At 43.0% G+C, this 16,299-nt stretch overlaps 1 protein-coding gene across 2 annotated transcripts in view; it reads right to left on the bottom strand.

Annotated features, from left to right (window-relative positions):
• The window catches only part of KCNQ5 (potassium voltage-gated channel subfamily Q member 5), a 745,242-nt gene that overhangs the window by 79,272 nt on the left and 649,671 nt on the right, over positions 1-16,299 (bottom strand). Inside the window, exon 8 of one of the 2 annotated variants that reach the window (XM_068281488.1) lies at positions 2,330-2,418. In XM_068281488.1, the coding sequence (XP_068137589.1) occupies positions 2,330-2,418 (89 nt within the window). Of the gene's footprint in view, positions 1-2,095; positions 2,191-2,329; positions 2,419-16,299 lie in introns of both variants that reach the window. The other variant, XM_068281487.1, reaches the window with a different exon arrangement.

Here is a 16,299-nt window from a genome sequence, read left to right as displayed (position 1 = left end):
CACTTCCACTCAACTTGGATTCACCCAATTCCAAGCTGCATGCAATACTCATTTAATTTGTATGCAAGTCACAAGCATCTCACTGACCATCATTACTCCAGTCATTTGACCATTGAATTCCAACCAAAAATATGTGACATTGTCATCAGTTATTTGAATAGAATTCTTATTGTTGCATGTAAAGGCTAGTGTGGTCCTGAATATTTGTAGAAATATACATATTATGCTTTGAGTTTATAAAAGGCTATGTGGATCTTTTCTGTCAGATACTAAATGCAGACTTTAAAGCAGTTTTATGTCTTATCAAGCACTGAATTGGGTGATTGCCTCTAACAAAGATGTAGACTGGTTAACTGGTGCCATTTATCCAAGCTAAGGATATCATGGTAAATAGTGTAGTTTTAGTACACTAATTATTTTCTGTGCTGCTGTGTGACTTCCCCTGCCTCCAATGTCTACTCATCCCCTATGTCTAACCCTAGTGCCCTCGACTTTCTCACTATGGCCCATATGCAATTCTCTTTTTCACCCGAGTTTTCTCCTAGGAGATAATTTTTCATCTTCAATTTTAAATAACTTTCCAGCACTTTTCAACAAAGAAAGTACCAAAAAGTAGGTGAATAAGTACTATCAAAATTATTTTGAGCCTTTTCTTGCTTTCTGTTGGCTTAAAAGGCATTTTATTGACAAGTCTAAAAATATCACCTGGGAGAAAACTATGGAAAAAAAGTGAATTGCATATGGGCCTATGACTGCAGACCTTCCTGACTGTTACCTCCCAACATCTGTATTCTTATACTTATGCATAACCTTAACCCTCCCCACCCCCTCCCACCAACTATTTAACCTTAACTAACTTATCCTTTCACCTAAACACAACCCTAATATACTTTTTAAACACAGCATGTAAGTGTAACCTTTATCCTGATCAATCAGTAATACCAATCTCACTAGATAATTTTGTAACCCTAATAATCAATCTATGGCTAGAGCTGTATACACATGCTTGGTGAAACTCGGCTGAGGCGGCCGACAATGACCACCTCTGTCACGAATCCAGTATGAGTACAGCAGCACTTGACACCCACCCCCTCGACATGTGATTAGCCTTGCACATCGGTGTGGCCAAGCGTTGTCTGAGAGCATTGTTCTCCCCACTCACCCTGACTAACGCGTGACTTCACACCCGCACCACTCTATCAGTCCTTGTCCCCTCCCACCCCTCAAACAGCAACAGAACATGTTGCTAGCCTCCAGGCTAGCGACGCCTCTGTCCAACTTCAGCCTTGCAATATCACCCCGAGGGATCAGATCATGATCCCCGCCAGGCAACACCCCTTGTACATGTTTACGAGGCTTTACTGTAGCCTAATCTCACATTAACCCCTTTCCCCTCAGCCTAAATATCCCTGAGCTTTGTAACTTATATCCCCTTTGTATTACATCCTGAATAATTTGTTTGCCATATTTCAGAAAAAGCTACTCCTTTAAGCAGCTTTATGAAAGTTCAACACATTTTATACAGCTAATGGTTAATGCAAATTAATGGCTCTACCATCTTGGCTTCCATTTCAGTAGCTCTTCCATTGTACCACAGTAATGCCTAATTATGTGCCTTCTCTGGTATAGTATGGTCAAGGTTAGTATATATCATAAAACGTACTGTTAGTCTAGGTCTTTTCTGTCCAAAATGGTTTGTGAGTTTACATGGCAGTTTTCTGAAGTATGAAATTGTAAGTTCTCTATTGGCAGAAACTAGTCTAAATAGTCAAGTGAACCCTATAGAATAGCCATTTGCCATACAGTGCAAATTTCTCTCACATATCACAGCATGAGCGGGCTGATTAATGAAGTGTAATGCTAAAACACAAATTTTATACATATTTGCTGTCATACATTACATTAAGCCATACATTATGGTTCTGCAATGGATTTAATTTGGAGCCTGGAGATCCAAGTCTGTACTTTGGTTTAAATCCATTAATTAAGGACTGTGACATAGAAAATAGTCATGATCTGGACCAACATGAATACTAGTGGTTCTAGAGGTTGAACAGACATCACGAACAACACCAGCTGCCATATTTGTACCTACTTTGTAGGGCTGCAGGTATGCAAGGCCTTCAAATGAGGCTTCCAGGTAGCAATGGAAACCGATTTCTCATCAGCCGCATAACTACGCCATACACACTACGTGCAGGATATATAATAAAAAAAAAAAAGAAAAACAAGGCAGAGGGGAGCGGGGGATAAAACAAAAATTGAAAAGCAGATTAGTAAACCAGTACAAGTCATAGCTTTATTCATCATTCATAGCATTGATACATGCCTGAGAAGTGGAAGAATACTTTCATAATATTGCCAGGTGGCTGTCAGGTATGTTCGACTGGAATCAGTGGAATAAAACCGCCATGTAGCCTGGTATGAGGAGAAAATAAAAAGCACAAGGGAACCAACAAAACATCAAATAAAGGAATAACCAAACTGGTTAAGGAATATTAATATTTTGCTCACACCAAGTGCATTGTCTGTTTAGTTGTCAGGGCAGCTGAAAATTACCGTAAGTAACTGAAGCTTGTGGCAAGCTAGATTACCACTGACATGTTTATAGAGATATGTTTTTGGAAATATCAAGACATTATGCTGCTGTTAGTTTCCAATGTGTTTTATTAATTCCCAAATACTTTTAATGTGCTGTAGGCATGTGCTTAATTCAAACAAGACTTCCAGTTGGTGGTGGTACAGAACTCCCAGGAGTTCGATCAATAAACATTCAAAAACGTTAGATTTATGCATGAGAAGAGTGGTGGAGTACACCTCTATGTCCTCTGTTTGGACGTGCCTCAGTTGATCGGGCAGCACACTAGATCCAGTTATCTGTGGTAAAGATAGACCAGCACCATCCAGGATAAAGCGAAGCAGCTTTGTTCGGCGCGTGGCTCAGAGCGTCATGCACCAAAGCTGTGCGCCGTCATAGCAGCAATGCTATGATGCGTGCCCCTCATAACGGTAATTTGGGGCTCTGGCAGCCTCTAAGGACACAATGCTCATTTAGGGCTACAACTAAGCCAAACCAGAATACAATTCTTATCAGTTCCATCAGTTTCAGCTCTCTGGATGTATTTTGATGTACCATTTACTGTATGGAAATCAGTGACGTGGAATTGAAGAAACCCTTTTTAATGTTTTTTGCAACATGTGTTAATAAAGTTTTTTCTACGAAATTTTGATACTACAGTATTCTAGTTCCTCAATTTTTTGTATCTTTTCCGTAAAGTTATTAAGGTCTATGTGGGCAAGGTGGATTGCCACTTAAGAGGACTGTTTTTTTTTTTTTTGATCCTTCACTTTAAAAAGGACAGTACCCTATTAAATATATACATAGGGTTCTGGCAGCTGCCAGACCCCGAATTACATCTCCCTCCAAGTTGCGACAGCTTGGAGGGAGAATAGTATTTAATGCTGCTGGGGAGTTTAGCAAACAAGTTGTCAGGATCCGCACAGTCTAAAATCTTCTTTTATTTTAGCTCTTTAAAATATCATAACATGTATAAAACTATGTGTATCAGTGTGATGAGCTTTTCTCCAAAGAGACCGGCACCACTTGGATAAATTAGTATAAAGCTCTTTTATTGCATATGAAGTGGCAGTACAATGACAGTCGCTGTTTCGGGCCTAGCCCTTTATCAAATTGCAGTAGCCATAGCAAACACCCTTGTGCAAAGTCCTTAAATCTCCCTCCCCCAGTAAAACCACCAATCGGTGTCCTAGTGGGCGGAGTTAACGGCGGACCTGATGGGGAACATGTAAAAAAACACACGTATAAGCACACAAGCCCAATACCTGTATCAAATCTCCATATGTTGCCAAACACCGCTAGACGCCACCTCCATGCGCCCCAGCGAGAGTATACGCGCCAGTAGGCCCCTCCTCTATCCTTCAAAGAGGACCAATGGGGCTGCTGCACGCTGTAACAACGAGACCGTCCCGTCTCGTAACCACCTGCGTTCCACAAGCCGACTTCCTGTCGGCAAACCGGATATGACGCTACGGGACCCGAACGGTCTCCGTAGCAACCACAAACACAGCACAGGACTTTGCACAAGGGTGTTTGCTATGGCTACTGCAATTTGATAAAGGGCTAGGCCCGAAACAGCGACTGTCATTGTACTGCCACTTCATATGCAATAAAAGAGCTTTATACTAATTTATCCAAGTGGTGCCGGTCTCTTTGGAGAAAAGCTGGTGTTGGTGCGTCCCAAGGGACACTGGGACGAAGACCGTGGCACACTGATCGCTACTCAGTTTTGTGGTGCTCCTCCTATGCTACTTGACTATTACAGCTGGTGTCCTGAGGAGTGAAGCATCATGTCTACCCCACAGGGTGAAAAGGTAGCTGGCGTATTCTGCTATAATGACCAACAAGCGACAGAAATCCTGGCTTTAGTGGAGAGGGGCTCTACCTTCCTAAAGATCCCAGACCCTAAGCCTCTACAGAGGGACCTCGAGTTGACCATGAAAAGGAAGATCAGTCTAGATTTGCATTCTAAGACGTTGGCGGAATATTGCCATACTAAGAAGATTCCTAGGTCTATGAGGGCCCATGTGGTACCGACTATGTTCCCTAATGATGCAGCGTATTGCGAGGTCTGGGCAAACATCTGGAACAAAGCTTCATTGGATGCGATGTTACATACTATTGTGCGCATCCAACAGGAATTGCCACTTCTCTCAGCTAAGATTGAAATCCTTACTAAGCAGCTCAAGGAGACACTGCCTGGTGAGAAGTTTGTTGAACTCATGGACACACTCAATAAAAAGATGGAGGCATTCACGAAATCGGTGGAAGAGGATAAGAGAGGAAAGTTTACACGTGATTCATATGATTATATATCTGGATATGTTTATCCATGGCAACGTCAACCTGGGATTCGCAATCCAAATCCAAGGGAGAGGAAACCACCACGAGGGAAGAGGCCACCTAGTGGAGGAGCTGGCTCTGGTGCTGGTTCGGCTCGGGATGACTCCAGCGCCTCCTCTCGTGACAACTCCCCAAACTGTGGAGAAGGAGGGGGCACCGGGGGGGGAGGCGCCGCAGGAGGGGACTCCACCAAGAAGAGATTGAGCCCTCGGGTTCTACGTCAGAGGAAACTCCGTTAGAACCTTTGGTGGTAAATATTTCCTCCTATACGCTTTCCTCAGATGAAATTCAGGTGTTGAATTTGGGACTGTCTTTTTGTCCGACCTTTCCCACCGATTTTTTCAAATTGGACCAGGAACTGTTTCGGTTCTTTCGGAACATTAAACTGAAACATTTCTTCTCTTGTCTACCCCCATTTCCATCTACTATACGAAATGATGATGACGGATGCTTTAGACTCAAGGAATTGGGTTTTAGGAACCCCAGTACATTCCTCCCCCCAAGTCATCCAATTATCGAGAACTTTGTTGCTAGGGTGCAAGAGGACATAAAAAAAATGGAGGAGGAATATAGAAGGGGTGAACGTTTTGTCCACCATAATTTAACAAGAGCAGAGAGGGAAGCTTTGGCTGGATTGCAACAGAATGTCTCCATCACCATCCGCCCTGCAGATAAAGGTGGGGCGGTTGTGGTGATGGACACATCAATGTATGAGGCTGAAATATCACGTCAACTGTCGGACTCTGGGGTGTATGGGTTACTGTTTGGAGACCCATTACCTGAGGTTCAGCGACAAATAGAGGATGTATTGTCTGATGCTTTAAAAGAGAATGTGATCGATCCTGGTTTATTGACCTTTCTAAAGGAGAAATTCCCCTCAACCCCCAAACTGTACACACTCCCCAAGATACACAAGTGTCTACAGAACCCCCCTGGCCGGCCGATTGTGGCCGGGGTGGGTTCTGTATTCGTACCCCTGGCCAGGTTTCTAGATTCCATCTTACAGCCTCTTGTACAGTCCATTCCATCCTATTTGAAAGATACTACTATGTTCCTGAATAAGCTACAGGGGATTAGTCTGCCCGGAGAGGAGGTTCTTTTGGTTACTCTGGATGTAGAAAGCCTCTACACCTCCATCCCGCATGATGGGGGTGTAGAGGCAGTAGATTGGTTTTTGATGACTAGGACTGATCTGTCAGTCGCTCAGAGAAAGTTTTGTTTATCTCTCCTACAGATAGTCTTGAAGTGCAACTATTTCGAATTTAAGGGTCAGTATTATGTACAGCTAGGGATGAGCGTAATGACCTAATTACGAATTTCCGAAATTTCGCGAAATTACTACAATTACGATTTCAGCAGTAATCGAAATTTCGTAATTTTCGCAAATTACGCAAATTTTCGTAATTACGATTACGAAATTTAGTATTTTAAAGTTTGCAAAGGTTTCTATCCCTGTAGATGCCTAAAATGAATAACCAACCAACCTCCTCCCCCTCCTCCCTCTCTCTCTCCCTCTCTCTCTCTCTCTCTCTCTCTCTCTCTCTCTCCAGAGATCTGTAGTATTTCAAAACCATACTCACATTCATGACATGTCCAGGGATCAAACCCAGGCCAACCACATGGAAGACAGCTATGCTCACCACCATACCACCAAACACACACTAAATAGACTGCTAACCTAAATCTTACTTGTAGACAGTCATATGAGACACATGCTGGGTGCAGGGCTTTGTGATTGGACCATGGACCATGCGATAGAGTGAGGTGCAAAAATGAAATCATGCCTAGCAGAGGATGGTTTCACAATGCTAAATGCTAGGCTGGCTGTGGTGCAATTGGTTAGTGTGTCTGGCTGGTAACAGCAAGGTTACAGGTTCGATTCCATCCAGGCATGTCTTTTCCTTTTGCGTTCAACAGTTGTCCAAACAGAGCCAACAGAGCCCCAGATAGCCATGTAGAGTTAGGTCACAGCTAGCCTGGCTGTGGTGCAATTGGTTAGTGTGTCTGGCTGGTAACAGCAAGGTTACAGGTTCGATTCCATCCAGGCATGTCTTTTCCTTTTGAGTTCAACAGTTGTCCAAACACCGAGCACAAAGTTTTGCATGCGTAAAGTTTTACGCACGCAAAATACCCCATGGGGTTCAATGGCGCAGCGCGCGCACGCAAAAGGAAAAGACATGCCTGGATGGAATCAAACCTGTAACCTTGCTGTTACCAGCCAGACACACTAACCAATTGCACCACAGCCAGGCTAGCTGTGACCTAACTCTACATGGCTAGGAGGAGGAGGGGGGGGAGGAGGGGGAGGAGGAGGAGGAGGGGGGAGGAGGAGGGGGAGGAGGAGGAGGAGGGGGGAGGAGGAGGGGCGGGGGGGGAGGAGGAGGGGGGGGGAGGAGGAGGAGGAGGAGGAGGAGGCTGGCTGGGCTATTCATTTTAGGCATCTAGAGGGATAGAAACCCTTACAAACCTGAAAAAGTAAAATTTCGGTTGGAGACACGAAATTCGTCATTACGGGAGTGAAATTTCGATTACGAAATTGTAAATTACGATTTGAAAATTAATTACGAAATTACGAATTTGGGTCGTAATGTTAAATTTCGCATTCGTAATAAAAGCAGTTCGAAATTTCGAAAATTTCGGCTCATCTCTATGTACAGCGCCGAGGTACGGCGATGGGTTCTAACGTGGCCCCCTCCTATGCTAATTTGTACATGGGCCTCTATGAAGAGGCCTTTGTTTACAACAATGCACTATTCCACCGGCACGCTTTGTGCTGGTGGCGTTATATTGATGACGTCTTTTGCATATGGAGGGGGCCACGTGGGACCCTTTTGGATTTTATCGCCCAATTACATGGCTGCTGTTCTTACATAAGGCTGACATCTCATAGTGATCATAATAGTATATCTTTCCTTGATACGCAGATCACTAGGGAAGGGGAGGTGCTAATTTCTGATTTGTATGTCAAAGACACTGACCGTAACTCAGTGCTGCATTACGGAAGCTTTCATCCCTTGTCAACCAAAGAAAGTATTCCCCTAAGCCAGCTTGGGAGAATAGATAGAATAGTGAGCAAGGAATCCAGTCGTAGACTTAGGAGAGAAGAGATGTCTGAGAAATTTCGGAGGAGGGGCTATCCACCACATACTTTATTGCCTCGTACAGGTGAAAGAAAAAAGAGCCGGATCGGCCCACGTATGCCATTCGTGTCGACCTTCAGTGCCTGCAGTGACATGGTGTCACGGGTGATTCGCAGGCACTGGCGGGTCCTCACTGATGGCTTTCCGCAGGTGTTGGAGTTCCGATATCCACCCATGATGGCCTTTAAGAGGGCCCCTACCATACGTGACAAGGTGACACCTAAGAGACGGCCACGTCTTGAGGGTAGACGTATTGGCATGTTCCCCTGTTTGGGGTGTCACATGTGTGGTATGGTTCTGAAGGGGAACAAGTTTACCCACCCTTCACGTGGAAATTCGTTTAACCTCGATCGCTTATACACATGTGACTCGACTTATGTCGTTTATATGCTGAAGTGCCCTTGTGGCTTGGCATACGTGGGGATGACGACGCAACGGCTCAAAGATCGGATCTCTTCGCATAAATCGGCTATACGGCATAAAACGCAGGGCCTATCGGTCTCCGAACATTTCTCAGCCCTCAGACACTCCGTATCTCAATTAAAGGTTACAGTAATTGATTCTGTCCCACCGGACTGGAGGGGTGGTAGTAGGGAGACTGAATTACGCAGGAGGGAGGCGTTCTGGATTAGGCGGCTCGGTACTCTTGAACCGGGCGGGCTTAATCGGGAATATGATTTAGGTTTCTGTGTCCATGCACGTTGAACTGTTTTTTCCAGTTTATGTCCCCTTTCTGTCCCAGCTACTTTTTTACTGTCTGATTGTTACAAACATTGTATCTATATATTTGAGATAAGCCTAATTGCTTTTTATTTTGTCTTGTTTTTAGATTTCCTGGACGGTGGTTCGGCTGACCTGTATTGGGTGAAGTATATAAGTCTTTTGCCTGTGGTTTCTCATATGTTGGCTATTAGTTTTGGGTGGGATATTATCCTACTCTTGAACAGAGTACTGGATGCCTTATGGCTCCTTTACTCTATCCTACTGTTCCATTTGTGCATTTATTTTTGTGCCCCCTGTTTCCGCGTGCTTGCGGAGGCTAAGGGGACGGATTTCAGCCTATCACAGCGCTGTGTGCTGTGTTTGTGGTTGCTACGGAGACCGTTCGGGTCCCGTAGCGTCATATCCGGTTTGCCGACAGGAAGTCGGCTTGTGGAACGCAGGTGGTTACGAGACGGGACGGTCTCGTTGTTACAGCGTGCAGCAGCCCCATTGGTCCTCTTTGAAGGATAGAGGAGGGGCCTACTGGCGCGTATACTCTCGCTGGGGCGCATGGAGGTGGCGTCTAGCGGTGTTTGGCAACATATGGAGATTTGATACAGGTATTGGGCTTGTGTGCTTATACGTGTGTTTTTTTACATGTTCCCCATCAGGTCCGCCGTTAACTCCGCCCACTAGGACACCGATTGGTGGTTTTACTGGGGGAGGGAGATTTAAGGACTTTGCACAAGGGTGTTTGCTATGGCTACTGCAATTTGATAAAGGGCTAGGCCCGAAACAGCGACTGTCATTGTACTGCCACTTCATATGCAATAAAAGAGCTTTATACTAATTTATCCAAGTGGTGCCGGTCTCTTTGGAGAAAAGCTGGTGTTGGTGCGTCCCAAGGGACACTGGGACGAAGACCGTGGCACACTGATCGCTACTCAGTTTTGTGGTGCTCCTCCTATGCTACTTGACTATTTCAGTGTGATGAGCTAAAATAAAAGATTTCAGACGGTGCGGATCCTGACAACTTATTTGCTTGGATATCCCTGTGCACTCCAGGGGCGATCGCTGCACGTCAACATTATCCATTGGTGCTGATCCACTTGAAACATTAGCTGGGGAGTTTAGCGGCAGCGGGGTGAGCCGTCATTCGTCTCTGCCTGCACCGAACTGAGCGTTGCTTGCCACAGTAATATGTACTCAGGATAAACATATATTGCTCTTTTATTTCACCAATGCAATAGCAATCAGTGTATTGAGCTGTGTGCTATTGCACTGATGAAATAAAAGAGCAATAGATCTTTATCCTGGATGGTGCCGGTCTTTCTGTACTTCACAAACTTTAGATTATCCTATCCCACCTCTACATGGAGATGCTATGGACATGACCACTCAGTTCTGTTTTACTATGAAATATTGTCATACATGTAATAATGAAACCATTCCCTTAAATAGATCAACTTCTGCATATACATTTCAAATTAAATAAATACATTCTTAGGTGCAAATATAAAGAAGAACATTTATTCAACTGAATAATAATAATAATAATAACTGAACAGTTTATGTCACAGAAATCATCACTAATTAATTCTGCAGTGGATATCTGAAAAATATTTTTTATACCACATTAAAATCAAAAATGAATTTGTCAAAGGCAGCAATGTTTTTTTTATAAGCCAGTTCACACCAATCTGTATTTAACATGCCTACATTTGGCACCTTCATTTTTGACAGACAAACTCAACAGATAGGATTTTTTTTAGGCAGTGGATGCATTATTTGATGAATGGCACACATCTGGCCTAAAACGGTGCCTCTACTGTCTATCTGTACAATATACGGTAGATATAGTACAGCCCATTGTAGTATAAACCAAGCCTTAAGGTGCCCACAAATTATCCAATTTTACCTTCCAAGTCAAAAAATTATCAAATTTACCTTCCAATCGACATCCCCATTGGTCAAATTGGATCAGATTGGATACTGTTGTTAACAATGGACAACAAATGATTGGATTTTCAATTGGATTATTGATCTGTTTTTTGGGGGGATCGATTCTATCTGAAATGATCGAATTGGTTATAATTTTTATTCCATTTATGGGCCTGATCAACGAAAGTTGCCTTTGGATCACAATTATCGGATCGGAAGATCGCTCATTATGTAAAATCGGATTGTTAGTGGGCACCTTCAATCCTTTCCCTATTTCACCAATCACATTCATACTTTGACAGAAAATGAACACTTGTATCAAGTTTTCTCAGCAGTATAATAATGTGCCATTATAAAACACCAGACGTGCTATGGAACAAAAATATTCCAAGGTCCTTTTTCAATTCACTTTTTCCCCTAAGTTTTCTCCCAGGAGATAATTTTTCATCTTCTGTTTAAAATAAATTTTCAGCACTCTGCAATTGAAACAGTACTAAAAGGTAGGTAAAAAGTACTTTCAAATGTATTCTGAGCATTTTTTTGTTTGTTGGTGGCTAAAAAGGTATTTTATTGGTAAAGCGTGAAATATCACCTAGGAGAAAACTTAGGAGAAAACATAAATTGAATACGGGTCTGGGTGTTTTAAAAACAATCATAAGGTGAATTTTAAAATACCTTTGCAAAAATGTTACCTGAATTTAATTGCTACTGCTGTTACTATGTGTTTACATATACGAAGCCAGAAACAGTTTGGGGCCCCCTCTGCTGCTGGGTCCCATAGAAATTGCAAGGTCTTCCGCCACAGTTACGCCCTCGGATCTGTTCTTTGTTCATTCTAAAAAATGTCACTGTAAAGCTGACCCTTTCTTTTTATGACTATTCTCTCCCTTCAGCTTTTATAGCAGTGCCTCTGTGCATCCTCAGTTTTCATTCTGTATTCCAGTTTGTGCCGCCTAATGTTTGTGTAGCCAAGAGAAAATGTTAAAATATGCTCTAGCCAAAGAAAACAAAAAAACTAGCGTGCCTCATGTAAGAGTACACAAGTGAAGTTCACTCCTACTTGACTTATTACTAATACTCCCATTGGCAGCTTCATTATTATCCTGTGAATAAAAAGACAATTTCATTGAATTTAAAGTGAAATTGTTACATAGTTACATAGTTATTTGGGTTGAAAAAAGACACACGTCCATTGAGTTCAACCAGAAAACGTACAACACCAGCCTGCTCCCTCATATATCCCTGTTGATCCAGAGGAAGACGAAAAACCCTTACAAGACATGGTCCAATTAGCCCCAAAAGGGAAAAAAATTCCTTCCCGACTCCAGATGGCAATCAGATAAAATTCCTGGATCAACACTACAGGGCAATACCTAGATAGTTAACATATGTGATATGTTATAACATATTCCTGGCTAGGAATATGTTATAACCTTTCCTTTTGAATTTGATGGAGCCATTCCTCCTTTTCAGTCCTGGTGATAACCAGGACATTGCTGTGAGATGAACATCCTGTTTTACTTCTCTGGGTCGTTTCCTTCATATACTCCTATGGTGCATTCCAGGGCCCAGTTCTGGCCATTTTGATTCCCTAGGTTAAGATATCCCCTCTCATTCTTGTCAGTGCTCCCATACTTACTTTCAATGCAACTAAGGTACTGCACTTATATGTTGTTATGTACTATAAAATCCAACCAATGAATTCATTTTGGAAACTGCTACTGTACTTGTACAGAAAAATGTAGCAAAAGTTTATCGTTTCTACCTGAAGTATTCGTGAGTGAAGTAAGTCGATAAAATACTATCTTTGCTGATTTTTGCACTTAATTAGCACATTATTGGAGCATGCCAACTGCTATTCAAATGAGGTCACCATTATTATTTTATTATTATGTAGTATTTATATAGCGCCGACATCTTCCGCAGCGCTGTACAGAGAATATAGTCTTGTCACTAACTGTTCCTCAGAGGAGCTCACAATCTAATCCCTACTATAGTCATATTTCTATGTACAGTGGCTTGCAAAAGTATTCGGCCCCCTTGACAGTTTCCACATTTTGTCACATTACTGCCACAAACATGAATCAATTTTATTGGAATTCCACGTGAAAGACCAATACAAAGTGGTGTACATGTGAGAAGTGGATTGAAAATCATACATGATTCCAGACATTTTTAAAAATAAATAACTGAAAAGTGGGGTGTGCATAATTATTAAGCCCCCTGAGTCAATACTTTGTAGAACCACCTTTTGCTGCAATTACAGCTGCCAGTCTTTTAGGGTATGTCTCTACCAGCTTTGCACATCTAGAGACTGAAATCCTTGCCCATTCTTCTTTGCAAAACAGCTCCAGCTCAGTCAGATTAGATAGACAGCGTTTGTGAACAGCAGTTTTCAGATCTTGCCACAGATACTCGATTGGATTTAGATCTGGACTTTGACTGGGCCATTCTAACACATGGATATGTTTTGTTTTAACCACTTAAGGACCGGGCTTGCTAGCGCAGATCTGTGCTGCGTGGGCTCTCCAGCCCACAGCATAGATCAGCAAGCAGCCAGAGCGACCAGACTTCCCCCCTTTTTTCCCCACTAGGGGGATGTCCTGCTGGGGGGTTCTGATCGCCACCGGCTATTTTCAATCAGCGCGGGGGGGGGGCTCCTCAAAGCCCCCCTCCGCAGCGATTTTCCACCTCCTCCCCCTTCCCTCCCTCCCCTCCTTCCTATGGGCGGCACAGGACGGCGATCCGTCCTGCGCCGCCTCTGATAGGCTTCAGCCTATCAGATGCCGGCGATCCCCGGCGCAGCAGCGCCGTATGATGTAAACAGCGGGGATTTCTTCCCCGCGTGTTTATGTTTAGCCTGCGAGCCGCGATCGGAGGCTCGCTGGCTGTTCACGGAGACACCCTCCATGGAAACACCACTGCGACCTGCGTCCGCCTATTGGCTGACGTTGGTCGTTAAGTGGTTAAACCATTCCATTGTTGCCCTGGCTTTATGTTTATGGTCGTTGCCCTGCTGGAAGGTGAACCTTCGCCCCAGTCTCAAGTCTTTTGCAGACTCCAAGAGGTTTTCTTCCAAGATTGCCCTGTATTTGGCTCCATCCATCTTCCCATCAACTCTGACCAGCTTCCCTGTCCCTGCTGAAGAGAAGAACCCAAGAGCATGATGCTGCCACCACCATATTTGACAGTGGGGATGGTGTGTTCTGAGTGATGTGCAGTGTTAGTTTTCCGCCACACATAGCGTTTTGCATTGTGGCCAAAAAGTTCCATTTTGGTCTCATCTGACCAGAGCACCTTCTTCCACGTTTGCTGTGTCCCTCACATGGCTTGTGGCAAACAGGACTTCTTATGCTTTTCTGTTAACAATGGCTTTCTTCTTGCTACTCTTCCATAAAGGCCAACTTTGTGCAGTGCACGACTAATAGTTGTCCTATGGACAGATTCCCCCACCTGAGCTGTAGATCTCTGCAGCTCGTCCAGAGTCACCATGGGCCTCTTGACTGCATTTCTGATCATCGCTCTCCGTGTTTGGCCTGTGAGTTTAGGTGGACGGCCTTGTCTTACTCCTTCCATTTCTGAATGATCGCTTGAACAGTGCTCCGTGGGATGTTCAAGGCTTTGGAAATCTTTTTGTAGCCTAAGCCTGCTTTAAATTTCTCAATAACTTTATCCCTGACCTGTCTGGTGTCTTCTTTGGACTTCATGGTGTTGTTGCTTCCAATATTCTCTTAGACAACCTCTGAGGTCATCACAGAGCAGCTGTATTTGTACTGACATTAGATTACACACAGGTGCACTTAGTCATTAGCACTCATCAATCAATGTCTATGGGCAACTGACCGCACTCAGACCAAAGGGGGCAGAATAATTACGCACACCCCACTTTGCAGTTATTTATTTGTAAAAAATGCTTGGAATCATGTATGATTTTCGTTCCACTTCTCACGTGTACACCACTTTGTATTGGTCTTTCACGTGGAATTCCAATAAAATTGATTTATGTTTGTGGCAGTAATGTGACAAAATGTGGAAAACGTCAAGGGGGCCGAATACTTTTGCAAGCCACTGTATGTATCATGTAGTGTATTTTTATTGAAGTCTAGGGCCAATTTAGGCGGAAGCCAATTAACTTATCTGTATGTTTTTGGGATGTGGAAGGAAACCGGAGTACCCGGAAGAAACCCACACAGACACGGGGAGAACATACAAACTCCTTGCAGATGTTGACGTGGCTGGGATTTGAACCGGGGACCCAGCGCTGCAAGGGGAAAGCGCTAACCAATACGCCACCATGCCATTGTTATGGTACCTGTGGGTGTCTATTTAGGGGTTAACAATTTACTGACCCGGCTAGATGTTTGAGCTGAATTGTTTGTTGCTAATTTTTCCATACACTCAAGGAGCGAGTGTATGCTCCAGTACACATAAGCTGATATGACTTTGTCAGGTACAGATGTTTCTAGAAAAAAAAACTGGACTTTCAATCATCCAGTTGAGCGGACCTTGCCTTCCTCTGTTATGTTGTAATGATAAGTTTTTTCGGGAGTGACATTTTTCTTTCATCCTAATTGTGAAAGAAGCTTTTCAGGAGCTGAAATAGGTTGTGTACACTTGCCTTGTGCTAAGCATGATTTACCATTATTGATGCACATCTTTGTTTTTCGTTCCAAAACATTATTGATGCATTTTGCAAAGAATGCTTTTTTTCATATTGTAATGCAAAAGAGTTTGACCCATTCATAGAAATAAGGTCATAATACAACACTTTCTGTATTGGCAAGGAAATACTATTATGCAAATATTAGACATTAAACTTTGCAATTTCCATTTTGTGATTTCATATTTATTTCTAGGCTGAATCAAATGACGCGTTTTCTATATACAGTTGTGCTCTTTCGGCACATATAAATTAAAGTTTAAAAGAACAGCAATTGCTTAATGGTAAGTAGGATACCATTCTAAAATACTTTATATCCAAATAACATTAGCTGAGAATAAGTAATATAAAGTTTAGCACCTAGTACTAGAAAATAATGTCTATGTGTCCACTCTTTCTGCTGCCCAGGGTTGACAGCGCCGCTTACATGTAACAAGAGTAACTAACTAAAGAGCTTTTCTAGTTCATACTTCAAATTAGGTATGTCTGTATGCAGGTTCTTTTTATAAATAATAAAGTGGGCCTAAATTAAGAACTTCCTCTCTGCTCTAAAAGATAAGCAACAGCATAAAAGCCTTTAAAGAAAAACATTTCTTCATTACAACTTCTAGAAATCCTACAAAAAACTGCAGTTTGCTTCCTGGACATTCCTGGGAGCACAGAAAGGGTTAACCTTCAGAGTTTACATATTAGCACTTGCTGATCATTTGCTAATAACAGCTAATTAGACAGGCAGGTCTCTCTATATACACACACAGAATGAACTTCTTAGCAACTATATGTGTTTTCATTGTCTCCTGTGTAAGAGTTTAGGTCCACTTAAAGCCTCATACACATGCTAAATCATCCTTGGCCAAGGCTATCATTTAGGGCAGACGTGGGACGTGGCTGAGAATCCAATGTGTTTGCAGATGTCCCACAATGTGGAGTACTGA

The sequence above is a fragment of the Hyperolius riggenbachi genome, chromosome 4, assembly GCF_040937935.1.
Source record: "Hyperolius riggenbachi isolate aHypRig1 chromosome 4, aHypRig1.pri, whole genome shotgun sequence".
Taxonomy (NCBI): Eukaryota; Metazoa; Chordata; class Amphibia; order Anura; family Hyperoliidae; genus Hyperolius; species Hyperolius riggenbachi.
This window is presented reverse-complemented; position numbering and strand designations above follow the sequence as displayed.